Raw genomic sequence first — 14,047 nt, 5'->3', positions numbered from 1 at the left:
GCTTCATATGCTTTCTGCCCCGAGTAATGTGAATGTTTGCATCTGAGAGATGAGAGGATCATGGTGGGACATAATTCCGCCAACTTCTTGAAATTGCCGCCTTCACAGTAGACAAGCCCACGTCTCCGAACTAAGTTTCGCGTAGCATTTGTCGTGAAGGAATTACTGTCCGCCAAGATAATAATCCAGGAACGTATCGCGAGACCATACCATCGGCCATCTGCTTGAACTATGTTCGACGGAAAAGCAGTCTGCTGAAGAAAATCACCAGTAAGTGCATAAATTTGGTCAACAGGAGTTCCAAGAATCAATGATTTGTCGAGGAAAAGCGCCCCGCATAGTCGTCCACTTTGTGAGCTCATCTTGGATTGACTGGTGCAAAAAGGTATAAAGGCAAGCCGCAAAGAGTTGAGGAATATAGACTACATTCACCCTCACCGACAGCTACCACCATGACAAACTCTTACAACCAAATCGTGCTCCTGGCGGTATCCGTCGGCTCTTTCAACTACAGTCTAAGTTTCGGCACTTCATCAGCCATCATTGGCCTTGAAGGATTTCTCGATTATTTCCGACTTCACCTTGAAGGTGAAGAAGCATCTTATGCCAGCTCGATGCAAGGCGGTGGGTGAAAAACGCCAATCGAATCATTGGGAGGCGGATCTGTACTGACCTTTGGCGGTCTCCTTCCGAAAGCTTTCACTGGTGTCTTCTTTGCAGGTGGATTCTTCGGCAGTTTCATCTTTGCATGGCTCGCGGACTACATCGGAAGAAAACGTGCCTTAGATGTAATGAGTATTGTAGCATTGATCGGCAGTATCGTTTCTGGTGCTTCATTTCATATTGGAATGCTTCTTGCCGGTCGAGTAATCACAGGTCTCGCGTAAGTTCGCTGGGTCATATGTATAACAAGGGAGCTCGTCGCTGATGGCTGGTTTTACTGCCGGATAGATCTGGTGGAATGAATGTGATCCCTCCCATGTTCCAATCCGAAGTCTCTGTTGCGGAACATAGAGGTCGAAACGTGAGCCTCCATGGTTTCATGTTCGTTGCTGGTTTAGCCACAGCCAATTGGGCAGGACTTGGCGCCAACTTCAGTCCAAATGAACAGCTACAATGGCGACTATTACTTGCTTTACAAGCTGTGCCCTCAATCCTCCTTCTTGTGCTACGATTCTGGCTTCCTGAGACACCCAAATGGCTCACCTTGAATGGTCGACCTGACGAGGCGCTAGGTACACTCAAAAACCTACACGATGACGGCTCGGACGCGGAACACCAACGAGCTCTGCACGAGCAACAAGAAATCGTGCAACAGATCGAACTAGACTCTCGACACGATACATCTTGGAAAGCTCTATTCACTCGTCCGAGCGCCCGTCGAAGGATGCTGCTAGGTATATTTCTCATGTTCTTCCAGCAAAGTACCGGTCAGAATGTCCTGTATGGTTTACAGATCAATATTCTCAATTCCCTTGGTCTCACAGGCTGGAAAGCTTCTTTGGTAATCAGTTGCTACATCACCTGGGCGGCATTCCTGAACTTTGTTGGGGCTGCTTTGCTCGATCGAGTTGGCAGGAGAACTATGCTGTTGATTGGTCTGGCAAGTCACACCAGATTGATCCACAAAGTGTAAAGCTAATCAACCTTCAATTCTGTAGGCTGGTACGACAATCGCTGGTGCAATTCACACTTCATTGGCTGTGACATATGGAGGAGGGTCGAACAAAGTTGGTGCGGGAGCTACGGTTGCGTTTCTATTCTTGTTCATAACCTTCTTTGCCCCGTGCATCGATGTCAGTGAGTGGCTTCTTCCTCACAGGCACAGACGTACCTATCGATACATCCAGGAGTGCTGATCCTTTTCACCTAGCCTCTTATGTCTATGGTGCCGAGATTTTCCCCACTTACATGCGGGCAAGAGGCCTTGCGGTGACGATCGCCACTTACTTTGGTTTCGCGGCTGTGTACACTGCTGCCAGTACTGCTGCCAACAATAGTATCGGCGCCAAATTCAACATGGGTAAGTCATCCATTTATCTGCGCTTGGGTGACATACTGATATCAGATCAGTTTTCATCAGTCTCTCAGCGTTCGTGGTGGCGTACTATGTATTTCCTGAAACGAAAGGACTCAGTATGGAAGAGATGGGAATCTTATTCGGCGAGGAGACCGAAGTGGCCCATATTGAAAGCGGGACGGTCTCGCCCAGTGATCCCAAGATTGAACCCGTTAACATTCAAGTACAATCGGTGGCAGTCAAGGAGTCAAATGTTTGAAAGAGGGATAATCGTACTGTTGGATGTGCGAAAGCTTCCGAATTTGTCATCAGGACACAAGTTCATGGCGGAGTTTGCTTTCTATAGTTGATACATAGTTCGAATCAGAATGCAAAATTGTCTGACTGTATCAAATTCGAGAGATCATTCAGGATATCCAAGCCTGGTTGTACAGGATCGCACTCTGTCTGAAGTTGCCTGAGTGATGCGGCTGTATTGCGTGCAGCATCCCAGATCACTCCAAACTCGTCTAACATGTTTTGTAGCAAGTTGAGTGAGTTTAAAGCAGTTTGTCTAGCTTCAGCCGTTACGCCTGGTAGGCCAGAAGCTTGAAGTACAAGCATCGTTCCGCAAACATAAGCAGCGCTGTGCCCGACGATTCCGTATCAGCGTATCCTTCCAGTAGGACTTGGTCAGTACATGAACATCACTCACTGATTCCATGATCAAGGCGCTCTGCATACCCCGTACTTTTCCGCCAAGTACTTGGATTGATCCACTATATCTTGAGCTGCACTGACACACCGTTCAAGCGCTTCTGGCACCAGGCTTGCACCACCGCCAATTTCGATAATATATGGCCGAAAGGCAAGGATAACATATGTGGCATGCATTCCATGAGTGACGATCGTACTGTTGAAGGGAAGTTAGCGTTGTGAGAATGCAGTCTCTCTGAGATTCTCGGAACGACTCACTTGGGGTGCATAAGTGGCCCAACAGGAGTAGGAGGCCAGGTGATCTCTGCAGGTAGGTTTTCTCGCCTGAACAAAGTATTGTCAGCGGAGGACGAAAACACACGTATCCCTTGGACTGACATACCAATTCAGAAGGTTGTTCGCTGCTTCACGCATCCGCTGCACTCGGGTTGTAATAGGAAGTCTTACTAGGTGATTTGCCTCGAGTGCTTTCAAACCGAAGCGAGATAGGTGGAAATGGTATCTTCCCATTAGCGACAACCGTCGCTCGTTCTCGTCAGGCTCTGAGGCATACACGTATGGTGGTCTTTGATGAGAACTGGAGAGGAGTGGTAAAGCGGGTTGAGCGTAAAAGGTGGCCCATATTGCGCCTTCGGATGGTCTGGTAAGCAAGAGACGGGAGGATCTAAGGAGTGACCAATATTGAAGCTTACTCATGTTGAGGGTATAGCCCCAGACGTCTCTTCGAGCGATATCGAGATCTGAACCCGGGCTCTGCCCAAGTTCTTCCAATTGCGCATCACATCGTTTGTGAAGACGGACTGCCCGAAACTCCCAGCATAGTAGGTGCAACAGCGGCCTAGAGAACATACTCACGATCCATGCACATATATTGGCCCATACCTTTTGCTATCAGCCTTCCATCCCTTCGTGGGAATCACTCACTGAAGCACAATCCTGAAAGGGGGCTATGTAGATTCATCAACTGGATTCACCGGACAGACAGCATTAGATGACCCACTTACTTCTGGAAAACGCCGCAGTAGTACAAGGCCATGGTGAAGAGAGCTGTTATCGTGCTGAGTAGCGGAATGGACTCGTTTAGAACCAGTACTTTTGCCTTGTCCATGTAATCTTTACCCCTTTGCTCTCCGGAGACATATGGGTAGTACATACTTATCATAGTTTGATCTCGACAATATCTCCACCCAACGCCGAGCGCTCGGCACAAGACGGAGACAGCTGACTGTCATTCAACATCATCTCCAACTCCTGGACCCTTGCAGTTAGTTTTTCAATCTTCCTGACGGCCGTTTGATCGCTGCGAGAATGTGTATTCCAATCAGCCAGAGAAATGGACTGATACTCATTACCTACGTCAAACGCCGATCTGCGAATATGGGATACACGCATATTTCCCCTACATTGACGCATGTAGTGCACTGTGGTGTGTTACCTGCGTGATTTGCAATGCATCAGCTGTATTAGCTGTTCTCCTGGGGCAGCTCACCATTGCACCGAATTTTTCTTCTTCTACATCGATTACACGCTCTTGAAGAGTTCTTCGATTTGCATGATGTATCCGGAACACCCATTGCTACCTTATCCATGCCCTTAAAGCTGTGTTTGATTAGTCTGATAGGCGAGCTGAAGAGTGACAAAGGAAGTGTACATGCTGATCTTTTATCAGATTTCGGTTTGATAGGTACGATCCCTTATCATGCGTTGCTTCGATCCTCGTTACTTGTATGGGGCAAGTAGTTATCTTAGAGTACTCGTAGTGTGGGCGGATAGGACCCGACGGGATGCACTTCCGTCAATTGTCAGACGATGCCCTAAATGGACAAATTGGGTAAGCAAGGGGTCGTAAACAAAAAAGAAAAAGATGCCCATACCCACAGGTACATACAAACAAATCAAGGGATCTTTGTCACCTTATGTTAGCTGCAATACAACACCCATTCCATTTTTGGCCTCATGTGGGATGCTTCTTATCAGGAGACCTGCTGGCTGTCATCCAGTTCCAAGTAACTCAGAAGGGGGTACATGAATACTGCTGATGTGACCGATACATATGATATGGAGATGACAAGTGAAGATAATGAGCCCTGGAATGGATGATTGAATTTCATTTTCGTTTATCGTACGATTTGAACTTTTAAGGCTTAGGAAATGGAATTTTCATCTTACGAGTACTTTAAGTCAAGTCACATTGACACCCATACATTTACATTCTATACCTGTATGTACCTGTATACATGATATACATACATACATAGCCATATCCCGCCCATCAACGCACACCATGGCAGCTTCGTACAAGCCCAGAAAGGGAGACAAATCGGGCGCAGCCTCCGACTCACAATCGCAGAGCACCTTGATCAGGAGATGGGGTATCAGAGCAGTCTTACTGGCTCTGATCGTAGGATTGTATCAATGGGCTAATACTATCAATGTGAGTCATCACCAGGTCTGAGGTTCAGTGTGGTCACTAATCCTTCATGTTTCTAGGACCGGTTCTACATCCTCACTCCTGCTGAGCTCAACGAGACAGTTCAACATTCACTCAAACTCGCTGCGGATCTCAACACCGACCCAAAGACCAACGCTTCCCTCATCATCTCCACCCTCGTGAATCAACTGGCTGATAGACACCCAGAGATGAGCTGGGCAACCGACATTGGAAACAAGAGGGACTGGGTGTTCAACAATGCAGGTGGTGCGATGGGTAGTATGTACATCTTACATGCTAGTATAACTGAGTGAGTGATCGTCTTCTCCATATGGCGTTCATCCTCAAATCGCTGACCATCCTATTTTCAGGTATGTTATCATCTTCGGTAGTGCAGTAGGAACAGAAGGTCACTCTGGTCGACACACCGCAGATGATTATTTTCACATCCTTACTGGTCAACAAAGCGCCTATGAAGCTGGGGACCTTACTAGAGAAATCTACAACCCTGGAGATGTCCACCACATGAAACGAGGTGTTGTCAAGCAGTATGCTGCTGCTCCTGAGACATGGGCCTTGGAATATGCAAGAGGTCAGTAAAGTTTCTCATCCAAATAACTTTCGCAAAGCTTTTGACTCACATAGCGCTTGAATTTAGGTTGGATCCCACTCATGCTCCCCTTCGGTTTCGCCGATACCTTTTTCTCCACCCTCGACCTCATCACTCTCTATCACACTGTTCGAGTCACTGGTAAGGAGATGATCAAGAACTTGCTTATAGGCAAAATATAGTCGGGGAGGCAGGATTTAGGTATATACTGGGAGGGAATGATAATCTAAACGAAATATGGGTACGTCTCGCGGTACCTGTTGACATAGACATGACATAGATACTAGATTTGAAAGAACAATGGGACAATCGACAATTGGACTATATACCCTCTCATCGACAACAAAATGCATCGCATGAACTATAACATAGCTTCTCGCCTACCGTTCATTCTCCATCACTTTTACCCGTCCTCGTTCTCCCCTTTCCGTGTCCTTCGCTGCTGACTTCACCAGGGCAGTCTCGCTATTCGCATAAGCTCTGGAGGAGGCTGTGTCGTCGGTCCGTCTCAGCCTGAAGGAGTTCTTCTGCTTAGATGGTTAGTAGTTATTCACATTCGCCAGCCGTCACACTTACGTCTTGGTACGATAGACCTTGTAAAGAGCTCATCTGGTTTCGAAGTGATGACCTTGAATTGAGCATCGCCTGATCATGACCATCAGCTAATGGTCTATCAACTGAGAAGTGACTGGAGTTGACGTACGAGTAGCCCAAAGACATGAATTTTTGGTTGAATAAGTCTGCTGACATATTAGCGTCGACTAGATCATCGCGATGATCACAGACATGACTCACTGACAAATCACCTCGATCGAGCAGATCGATTGAACACTGATGACCACAACGAAAACAGTGGAGCTGTCGTCGAGACGCATTCATCCGGTAAGTAGTCGATATATGGATATGGGTGATATTAAATTGTCTTCGTACTCACACAAGTGTCGCAGGTAATTGGACCTCCGCTGACATTCTAGCTCGACAATCCTTGATCAGCAGGCAATCAAGGTAATCGGTACAATCGTCAACCCACCTCATAACTCTAGTAATGATCTTGTCAGTGTGTTGCCAGCCGGTCTTTGCCTTTCTCAAGCCATGCACGATAGATACGGTCAATGCCAGGTCTGCGGCCATGACGGTACTCAACTGAGGCTGTGATATCAGTATACGGATCTTGAAAAATGTTTGAACGATGACTTACCCATGCGTAAATGGCGATCCAATATCTCTGGCAACGACTCACGTTTCAGTAAGCTCAACAACCTTCGTTGTCAGATCTTGGGAATCATCAACTCACACTTTCACCTTCGACGGTGTTCAAACGGGAAGAAGTGATTTTCATCAATAGCCCTGATGCTACAGAGGCTGCCCTGTTGAATGCAAGTGGGTCACGTAGGAACAACTAGTCTTATCTGGACTGGAACTCACATGATCAGCAGAATTGGCAGACCTAATAGGTACGATTTGTTGTTAAGTCGCCAAGCTCTCTCAAGATACACGACCTATTCGGTTCACCGGTGAGTAATCTCATCACACCACAGACCCTTTTCCTCTGTACTCACCTGTACGACCGTTGTGGTCATAATGTCAAACAGCACAAACCAAGAAAAACCTATCCACGAGAAGTCATGTTTTCAGCTCGATCGCGTTCGCATAACGGTTTGAACTTACTATCAATCAAGTAAAAATTGGTATATGTACCATAGTCATACACGAATAATCTGAACATCCAACTAAAGAGGCTATACAATTGAGCCATTCCATCAACAATCATTTTTCTGACTCTGGTTATCACAGGACAGTCGTGAACTTACTATCCAGTAGCTGCCATCGATAGGGACAAGCACCAGTACTATAATATTCATTTGTGCGGTTAGTGCAGTGCTACGGAACACAATCTCGTTAATTATATCAACTTACCACCGCCAACTTTGACCACAATCTATCTCCTTTCGAGGTATTGGCATAACTGCAAGTTTGGTGAATGATAAATCCCAAGAGGAAGAGATCTAAACCGAACCTGAAATTCAACAGCGTCAGTGTGAATTTTTCTTTAACATGATGTCTGGTGCATGCATCCATCAACTTACCCTACAATGTATGGGCCAAACGAGATTCCAAAGCCTTTCTTCAGATAAGTGTCTTTGGCAATATCTTCGAGTGTTGAGTTCATGTTGTATGTAGGTAATTCTGGTTATGTTTGACCCACGAAGACGAGACAGCCTACATATAAATAAGAATATGATGATTGATAAGTATGAATCACAAGAATTGTTATATGTTATACACAGAAAAGGGAGGTAGGACGAAAGAAAGGGGGAATCAGGTATTGTTAGTTTGATTGGTCCATGATGTATATACATGTATCGTATGCGCTCCTATATTCGTATGATCGTCAATAATCTCTTTCCGGAGCACTGCATCTCGTCTGTTCGTTGTGGTCCAAAGCTGGCTAGAACTGCAGTTGATTGCCTTTGATGAGTGAAGGGGCGCATTGAATATTGTGTGCCGGTACCTTTCATGTTTACACGCAGCAGTCCCATCTGATCAAAAGCTCCTCGCTCGATTCTCGGCGTCTACCAAGGCTCGGACGAGCTCCAGTGGAATGTCAGTGGTCGTGTGTGTGTGTGTGGACAGAAAGCTGATGAAACAAGTAATGAGCACACAAACATCGTGCCTTTGTTCAGATACCACAAGGTGTGGACAAGATCATATTCCGAAGCACGAATCGATTGCTTGAGTGGAGCATACGAAGAATGACGGTTCTCCGAGTCACATACTGTACGATCATACAGTAAAATGTTCGCGCTTGTGTACGTGCTGAATGTCATGTGATCATGGGGGGTTACAAGGACCCCTTTACATATCGAGGTCCACATGAAAGGGTACGGCCACGAGTCTTCTACGAGAGTCACAACGAGGATATCATACATGCAGGGTATAGAATACACAAATGAAGGCGAACTGTGAGTCCGTTCGAGTTACATATGACATTTACAGAGGAGGTAAACTTCTCTTACACAGTGGGCAGATGGTCTGTGTAACAAGCAAGATCAGCAAACAGTCGGCTAGGACCGATGGAATATTGTATCATAGGCGTCCAAATGATCACTCACCTTCACGGCCATCCACTGACTCAGACAATCCGTGTGGAACAAATGCCCACAAGGAGCCAAAGCGTAATTCTTCCTCTTATTGCCCAGGGCAGCTCCACCCGGTCCTGCATGCGCAGACGCATGGTTTTGTGAGAGATCAACCTCTTCCATACAGATTGAACATGTCTTTTCGCTTGACAGCAACGGATGGAAGGCAGCTGCTGCTTCCGGATCTGCGGATGGAGAAGGAATAAGGGGATGATAATTGTATGATTCGGGTGGTGCGAGGGATTTTGGAAGGCTGTGATAATGTCATTGAGGTATGATTTAATACGACGCAAATAGTTTGACTTCCCGTTTGAGAACTCCAAAGCGAAAGAGAGGGGGGGGGAACTTACAAGAAAGAAGGACCAAATCTCTCTTGAGCGAATAGCATTGTGACCTGAGCCAGTTGCCACCATACGATACCCCAGATCCAGTTGATCTTCTCGATGAAGAACACGTTATCGGCGTAGGCAAAAGTGTCTACGTCACACACAAATATCAGCTCATCTTGAGTCCTGCCTGAATAGTCTACAGGTCCAAATCACTCACATAAGGGCAAAGCCAGTCTGCCAGCTGTAGTACCAAGAATGAACCACGCATCTAAAGCTCGCGTTGAGCCCCTTCTTGCATTTCTCCAGATTTGAGGGAGCCAAAATGAATAAAGCCCAAATAGGAAGAACGGTATAACCGAAGGTAGGAATGCGAATTGGAGAAAACAGAACAAGAAACCCAGGATCGCGAGCCCTACATGCCATAGATGAGCATATAGCAATCAGCGATATATATATAGAAAAGAATACTCACATCTCATCAGCGGATGTTCGCTGAAGAATGCCTTGATACTGGCAATGAAGGAGATCCTTCGAGCAGTACCATTTTCATCAACAACCACTCCTGCTAATGAGTCTCCGTCTCCAGCTGCATTAGCGGCTGTAGGCCGGTTCGTGATAGTAGTCGTTACTGGTGTGGTTGAACCTCTCTCAGGCGCTTGGATTCGGTGTAGCAGTACGGCGTATCTCTAACGTTTGACATACGATCAGCAGATGATTCGAGAATTTACGAAAGCTGATACCCCACTTACAGGCCCGAACACCACCGCTGTGCAAAGACACAAGAAGCCGGGGACCAGCATAGGTAGACTAGCTTTGTTGTCACTCATTATACCGACCACTACGTGTGCTGAGAAAACCCAAGAGTCGGTTATGGACATGATCACGATGGTATACACTGATACTTTCGATAGCGATGAGGGTGTACGGGTTCGTTCCATTTGGCGGACAAGGAGAAGAAGGACGACAAGCTGAGAGACTGTGGCGTAGGCAGCATCTATGGGTACATGAAAAACCCTTATGTCAGTGGTCTGCTCGTTTTCATAGCTAATCGAAGCGATACAGTGATTGGTCTAGCTGGATGAATGACTCACAATTGATACTCCTCTCCCAGAACGAATCTATATCAATCCCATGACCGTCTGTTATACCCATCGCCCAACCACACTGATCAGCAACTATCACACCTCCCAACCCATGTCCGACCTCCCAATATGATGGTGGTCGAGGTATAGACGACTTGATTCCAGTTGGGTTCTGCACTTCACGTCTGTAAAAGTCAATCTCTTCTTTCGTGACTCCATGGGGGAGCGGCGGGAGTGTAAGGTGAAGCAGGAGTGGGCAGGTGGTTTGGTCTGATATGTCTGCAAGGGTAAAGAGCAGGACAAATGGTAAGTTTCATTACAGTTTCAGGTCTGTACGGATCAGACTGACCATCATCTCTGAGGTCACCAATCATCAAATTCCCATCCAAATTCCTGACCTCCTTTTCCAGCTCTCTCAATATGATTTCCTTGGTCACTGTCTGGTGTTGTACATTCCATAGATAAGGTAACTTCCTAATGTCTATCCTCATACCTTCCGGTAGACCGTACAAGTTGTACGTCCCATTAGGCAAGTAATGTAATCCGAAGAAATCGTAACTTATCGATCTATCGGAAGAACCCATTTGCACATCATTCTGATGCTCCCCGTTGTTTGGTGAAGGTGATTTGCTTGACGTCGACAATGTTAAAGAACCTTTTATCCAAGTCCAATCTTCGTACTTCTCCCAATTCGTTCCATTCATCTTATACTCAACCTCAATTTCAGGTGATACAGATGATATATTACGTTCTTTCAAGTTCATCTCCCATTTCACCGTTCTGTTCCATTCCCATTCCCCTCGTAGTTCTTCTGACAAGGTCAAGTTCCAAAGTCCTGTCGAGTTCAAGTCTGGAGCTGAGGATAGGTGTCTCCAGTATGAATCAGTTGATTTACTTGCCGATGTATGCGATTGAGGATCGAATGAAATCGGATGAAGAGTGGATGAACGGAAGAAACCAGTGATGTTGGAGAAGAATTGGTGGTGTGAGGGGTTGTAGGTGTATTCAGGCGATATCAGAGATGAAGGGAGAAGAGATGGCATAGATGGCTATTAGAGATAGAGAAGAATCAGCTCATGACAGCCTGATATGTACCATGGGAGTGACCGAGGTTCTGATCAAGGCTGAAGAGATATGTTTATGGCATGAATCACCAGCCTTCATTGTCGACAACAATGAGAGCAAGCCGTGTACTATACGTTCACCCACTCACCTCTGTATAATTCCCCTTCATCGTCTCATTACCGTTGATCACTCCCACCCACTCATCCCTAATGATCTTTGCATACTCCAGCTCGCTCATCCTCGTCCTCAGCTCACCATCCGGTCCAATCTCTATCCCCGAACCGATCGGATGATTGTTCCCACTCATGAAGAAGAAGAAGGCGGTGAGGAACAACATAGATGTTATGTTGGGTCGGGGAGGAGGTTGGGGCTGGAGTAGCTCTGGAGGGAGATTGGGTATCTGAAGAGGTGCTGTGCCGGTTGTGGTGGTGGTAGGACGAGGTGATCGAGGAGAGGTAGGTCGAGGGGGAGGAGGAGGAGGGTTGGACGGATCTCCTGAGGGAGCAGATGCATGTGGTGATGACATGCTGGGCGGATGTTCCTGCTGTATGCAAGCTTGAGGAGCTTAAATGTCCCGCTAGAGCTGCCGAGGAACCCTTGATATTATGGATAGACGATGAATAATGAACCGCTGAAGAGGAGAGACGAACAAGAAGAGGGGAAAGATGAGATGAGAGATGAGTGAACGACGTAACGTAATCAATCGATGATGACAACAACAATCTCACACCAGCCTCCATTCTCACAACCTATAGATCAAGTTGATTCATCTACCTGTCCAAGCATCCATGCATGGGAACACCATGTCAGTGGACAGTGAGAGATCAGATGCACACGATACACGAATATACATAGATGGTGTCACAGCCATATGAAAAGGAAACTCCCTCCATGCAATCAGACTGCCCCGGTCAACCTACCCTACATTGAGCATCCCTGTCTCCTCTATCCAGTAGCTCTCATCACCCCATCACACTCTACTTCTTACCCCCACCCTTACCCTTCTTACCCTCAAAACCAGGTCTGGATTTCCCCTTCTTACTACCAGTACCTTTATCCTTGATACCCAACCTCTTATTCCTCTTATCATCGACCCTCTTGGCGATATTATCATTACGTTTCTTGGCTGCTGTAGCGGCAGATTTCTCCAATTCCTTCTTACGGTCAGCCCTATAGCAATTCAAACAAGAATTAGCATTGATCTTTCCTCTGTGTCGGCGAGGGGTTCAACCTACCAAGCCAATGAACTTTTACTCTTCGCTTTTTCCTTCCTCTTAACAGCTTTCTTCAATATAGTTTCATTATCCACAATCTTCTTACCAGACGCTCTCTCTTCTGCTTTAGCCCATCTTTCTCTCTCCTCAATCTCTTTCCTCTTATCTTCGCTCAGCGAGCTCAAGTGGGATTTATGTTTCTCCAAATTCTCCAATGCCTGAGTAGGGTTAGAGAGCTGTTTGAAACCGAGTTTGTTTTTGGGTTTAGACGAGGATGAGGAGGGTAAAGAGACGGATGGGAAGGAGAGGGAAGAAGTTGGATCTTCTCTGGGTAATTGAGGAACGATGAGCTGGGTCTGGATAGCAAAGAAGGTATGTTATTAGCATGAATGATTAAGTAGGAACGAAGGTCATATGAAAGAGGATCAATGCATCATAAATAAAAGGATCGCCTCGTCGCGCTTTCAAGAGACTGAGAAGATGAATGTGGTATCTCTGACCATTGCTCGCGATCATGGAGCAAGTAAACCTCGTTACCCACCTTGGCGACCTTCCCTTTCTCTCCCTCTCTCTTCCTCTCCTCTTTCCTCTTTTCTCTCCTATTATCCCTCAATTCACCTCTTCTCCTCCTTCTTTCCTCCTCCAAAGCATTCCTCGATCCAGCTTCGTCCTCAGGGTTGACACCTCGTTGCCTCTTGAACGAATCAAGTTTGTTCTGAAGTTTAGCTCGGAGTTCGGATATCGACGTTGACGGAGGAAGAGGTTGGAGGCTGGTAGATGCTGAGGCTGAGGTGGATGCAGCTGATTCGGCGGTGTTCTCATCAACCTCACCGTTCAGAGGATCGGATAATGAGGTGGATTGAAGCTGATCGAGAGTCTTTTGATTACTGGGGTCGAGCTGAACGATTGGGTGATTATCGGTCAGATGACTGACTGCATGATGATCTCTTACAAGAATGTTATTGGTATATATAATGGATACGCAGCTCACCTTGTCTTGCTTGACTTTTTTCTTATGCTCCTTGATCTCTTCACCCGTCTTTCTCTTCTTGTTCTTCATCCATTTGCTATCCGCCTGCGAAAAATACGACCGAATCAGTATATTCCTGAGCTTTTGCGGATGGCCCTCCAGTCCAGTCAACAGCAATCACCCTAGACATATGATTCTGTGCAATTACAAGATACGGGTCTTACTCACCACTTCTGGATCAGGTGCAATATAATACTGAGCAGGGATAAGACTCAGCAGAGTGGTAAAAGTGGAATTGTGCTTTTCCAGTGATTTCAATAGGTCTTCCTTTGGAGTCGGGGTGATCGATACAGGTGTTAAGGATGCCATCGTGAATTACCAGCTGATTTTGGCTCTTGACTTCCAGAGTGCTATGATTGATAGATGGGATATGTAGACACAGAAGCAACAATGTTCAACGATCATCTCTCCCAGATATTTTTCAAAATTC

General features: G+C 46.3%; 6 protein-coding genes across 6 annotated transcripts; 2 read left to right on the top strand and 4 right to left on the bottom strand.

Annotated features, from left to right (window-relative positions):
* Nucleotides 1-452: 452 nt before the first annotated feature.
* I203_100860 (uncharacterized protein) lies at nt 453-2,279 on the top strand (the record flags this gene model as incomplete). Its single annotated transcript, XM_065516747.1, has 6 exons — nt 453-624; nt 697-883; nt 952-1,603; nt 1,662-1,800; nt 1,874-2,023; nt 2,074-2,279. The coding sequence occupies 6 exons, from the start codon at nt 453-455 to the stop codon at nt 2,277-2,279; spliced, it is 1,506 nt and encodes a 501-aa protein (XP_065373565.1).
* A 104-nt stretch (nt 2,280-2,383) lies between these two features.
* On the bottom strand, nt 2,384-3,752 carry I203_100859 (uncharacterized protein; the record flags this gene model as incomplete). The annotated part of the gene is made up of 9 exons (XM_065516746.1): nt 2,384-2,592; nt 2,636-2,645; nt 2,715-2,735; nt 2,801-2,912; nt 2,975-3,040; nt 3,099-3,345; nt 3,409-3,516; nt 3,641-3,663; nt 3,721-3,752. The coding sequence occupies 9 exons, from the start codon at nt 3,750-3,752 to the stop codon at nt 2,384-2,386; spliced, it is 828 nt and encodes a 275-aa protein (XP_065373564.1).
* A 1,248-nt stretch (nt 3,753-5,000) lies between these two features.
* Nucleotides 5,001-5,939, top strand: I203_100858 (uncharacterized protein; the record flags this gene model as incomplete). Its single annotated transcript, XM_019145826.1, has 4 exons — nt 5,001-5,150; nt 5,207-5,457; nt 5,519-5,739; nt 5,806-5,939. The coding sequence occupies 4 exons, from the start codon at nt 5,001-5,003 to the stop codon at nt 5,937-5,939; spliced, it is 756 nt and encodes a 251-aa protein (XP_019004385.1).
* A 198-nt stretch (nt 5,940-6,137) lies between these two features.
* I203_100857 (uncharacterized protein) lies at nt 6,138-7,927 on the bottom strand (the record flags this gene model as incomplete). Its single annotated transcript, XM_065516745.1, has 14 exons — nt 6,138-6,284; nt 6,334-6,402; nt 6,461-6,497; nt 6,553-6,615; nt 6,692-6,727; nt 6,788-6,906; nt 6,956-6,982; nt 7,052-7,124; nt 7,183-7,256; nt 7,317-7,366; nt 7,426-7,496; nt 7,569-7,606; nt 7,675-7,774; nt 7,845-7,927. 14 exons carry the CDS (start codon nt 7,925-7,927, stop codon nt 6,138-6,140), a joined length of 987 nt encoding a protein of 328 aa, XP_065373563.1.
* Nucleotides 7,928-8,748: 821 nt separating this feature from the next.
* I203_100856 (uncharacterized protein) lies at nt 8,749-11,899 on the bottom strand (the record flags this gene model as incomplete). Its single annotated transcript, XM_019145824.1, has 9 exons — nt 8,749-8,790; nt 8,871-9,150; nt 9,248-9,374; nt 9,444-9,638; nt 9,699-9,912; nt 9,976-10,220; nt 10,318-10,587; nt 10,658-11,357; nt 11,522-11,899. 9 exons carry the CDS (start codon nt 11,897-11,899, stop codon nt 8,749-8,751), a joined length of 2,451 nt encoding a protein of 816 aa, XP_019004383.1.
* A 451-nt stretch (nt 11,900-12,350) lies between these two features.
* On the bottom strand, nt 12,351-13,926 carry I203_100855 (uncharacterized protein; the record flags this gene model as incomplete). The annotated part of the gene is made up of 5 exons (XM_019145823.1): nt 12,351-12,543; nt 12,609-12,943; nt 13,129-13,485; nt 13,579-13,662; nt 13,786-13,926. 5 exons carry the CDS (start codon nt 13,924-13,926, stop codon nt 12,351-12,353), a joined length of 1,110 nt encoding a protein of 369 aa, XP_019004382.1.
* Between the last annotated feature and the right edge of the window lie 121 nt (nt 13,927-14,047).

This window comes from Kwoniella mangroviensis (assembly GCF_000507465.2).
Source record: "Kwoniella mangroviensis CBS 8507 chromosome 1 map unlocalized Ctg01, whole genome shotgun sequence".
In the NCBI taxonomy this organism is placed as follows: Eukaryota; Fungi; Basidiomycota; class Tremellomycetes; order Tremellales; family Cryptococcaceae; genus Kwoniella; species Kwoniella mangrovensis.
The sequence above is the reverse complement of the archived record's forward strand: the minus strand, read 5'-3'. Positions and strand labels throughout refer to the sequence as shown.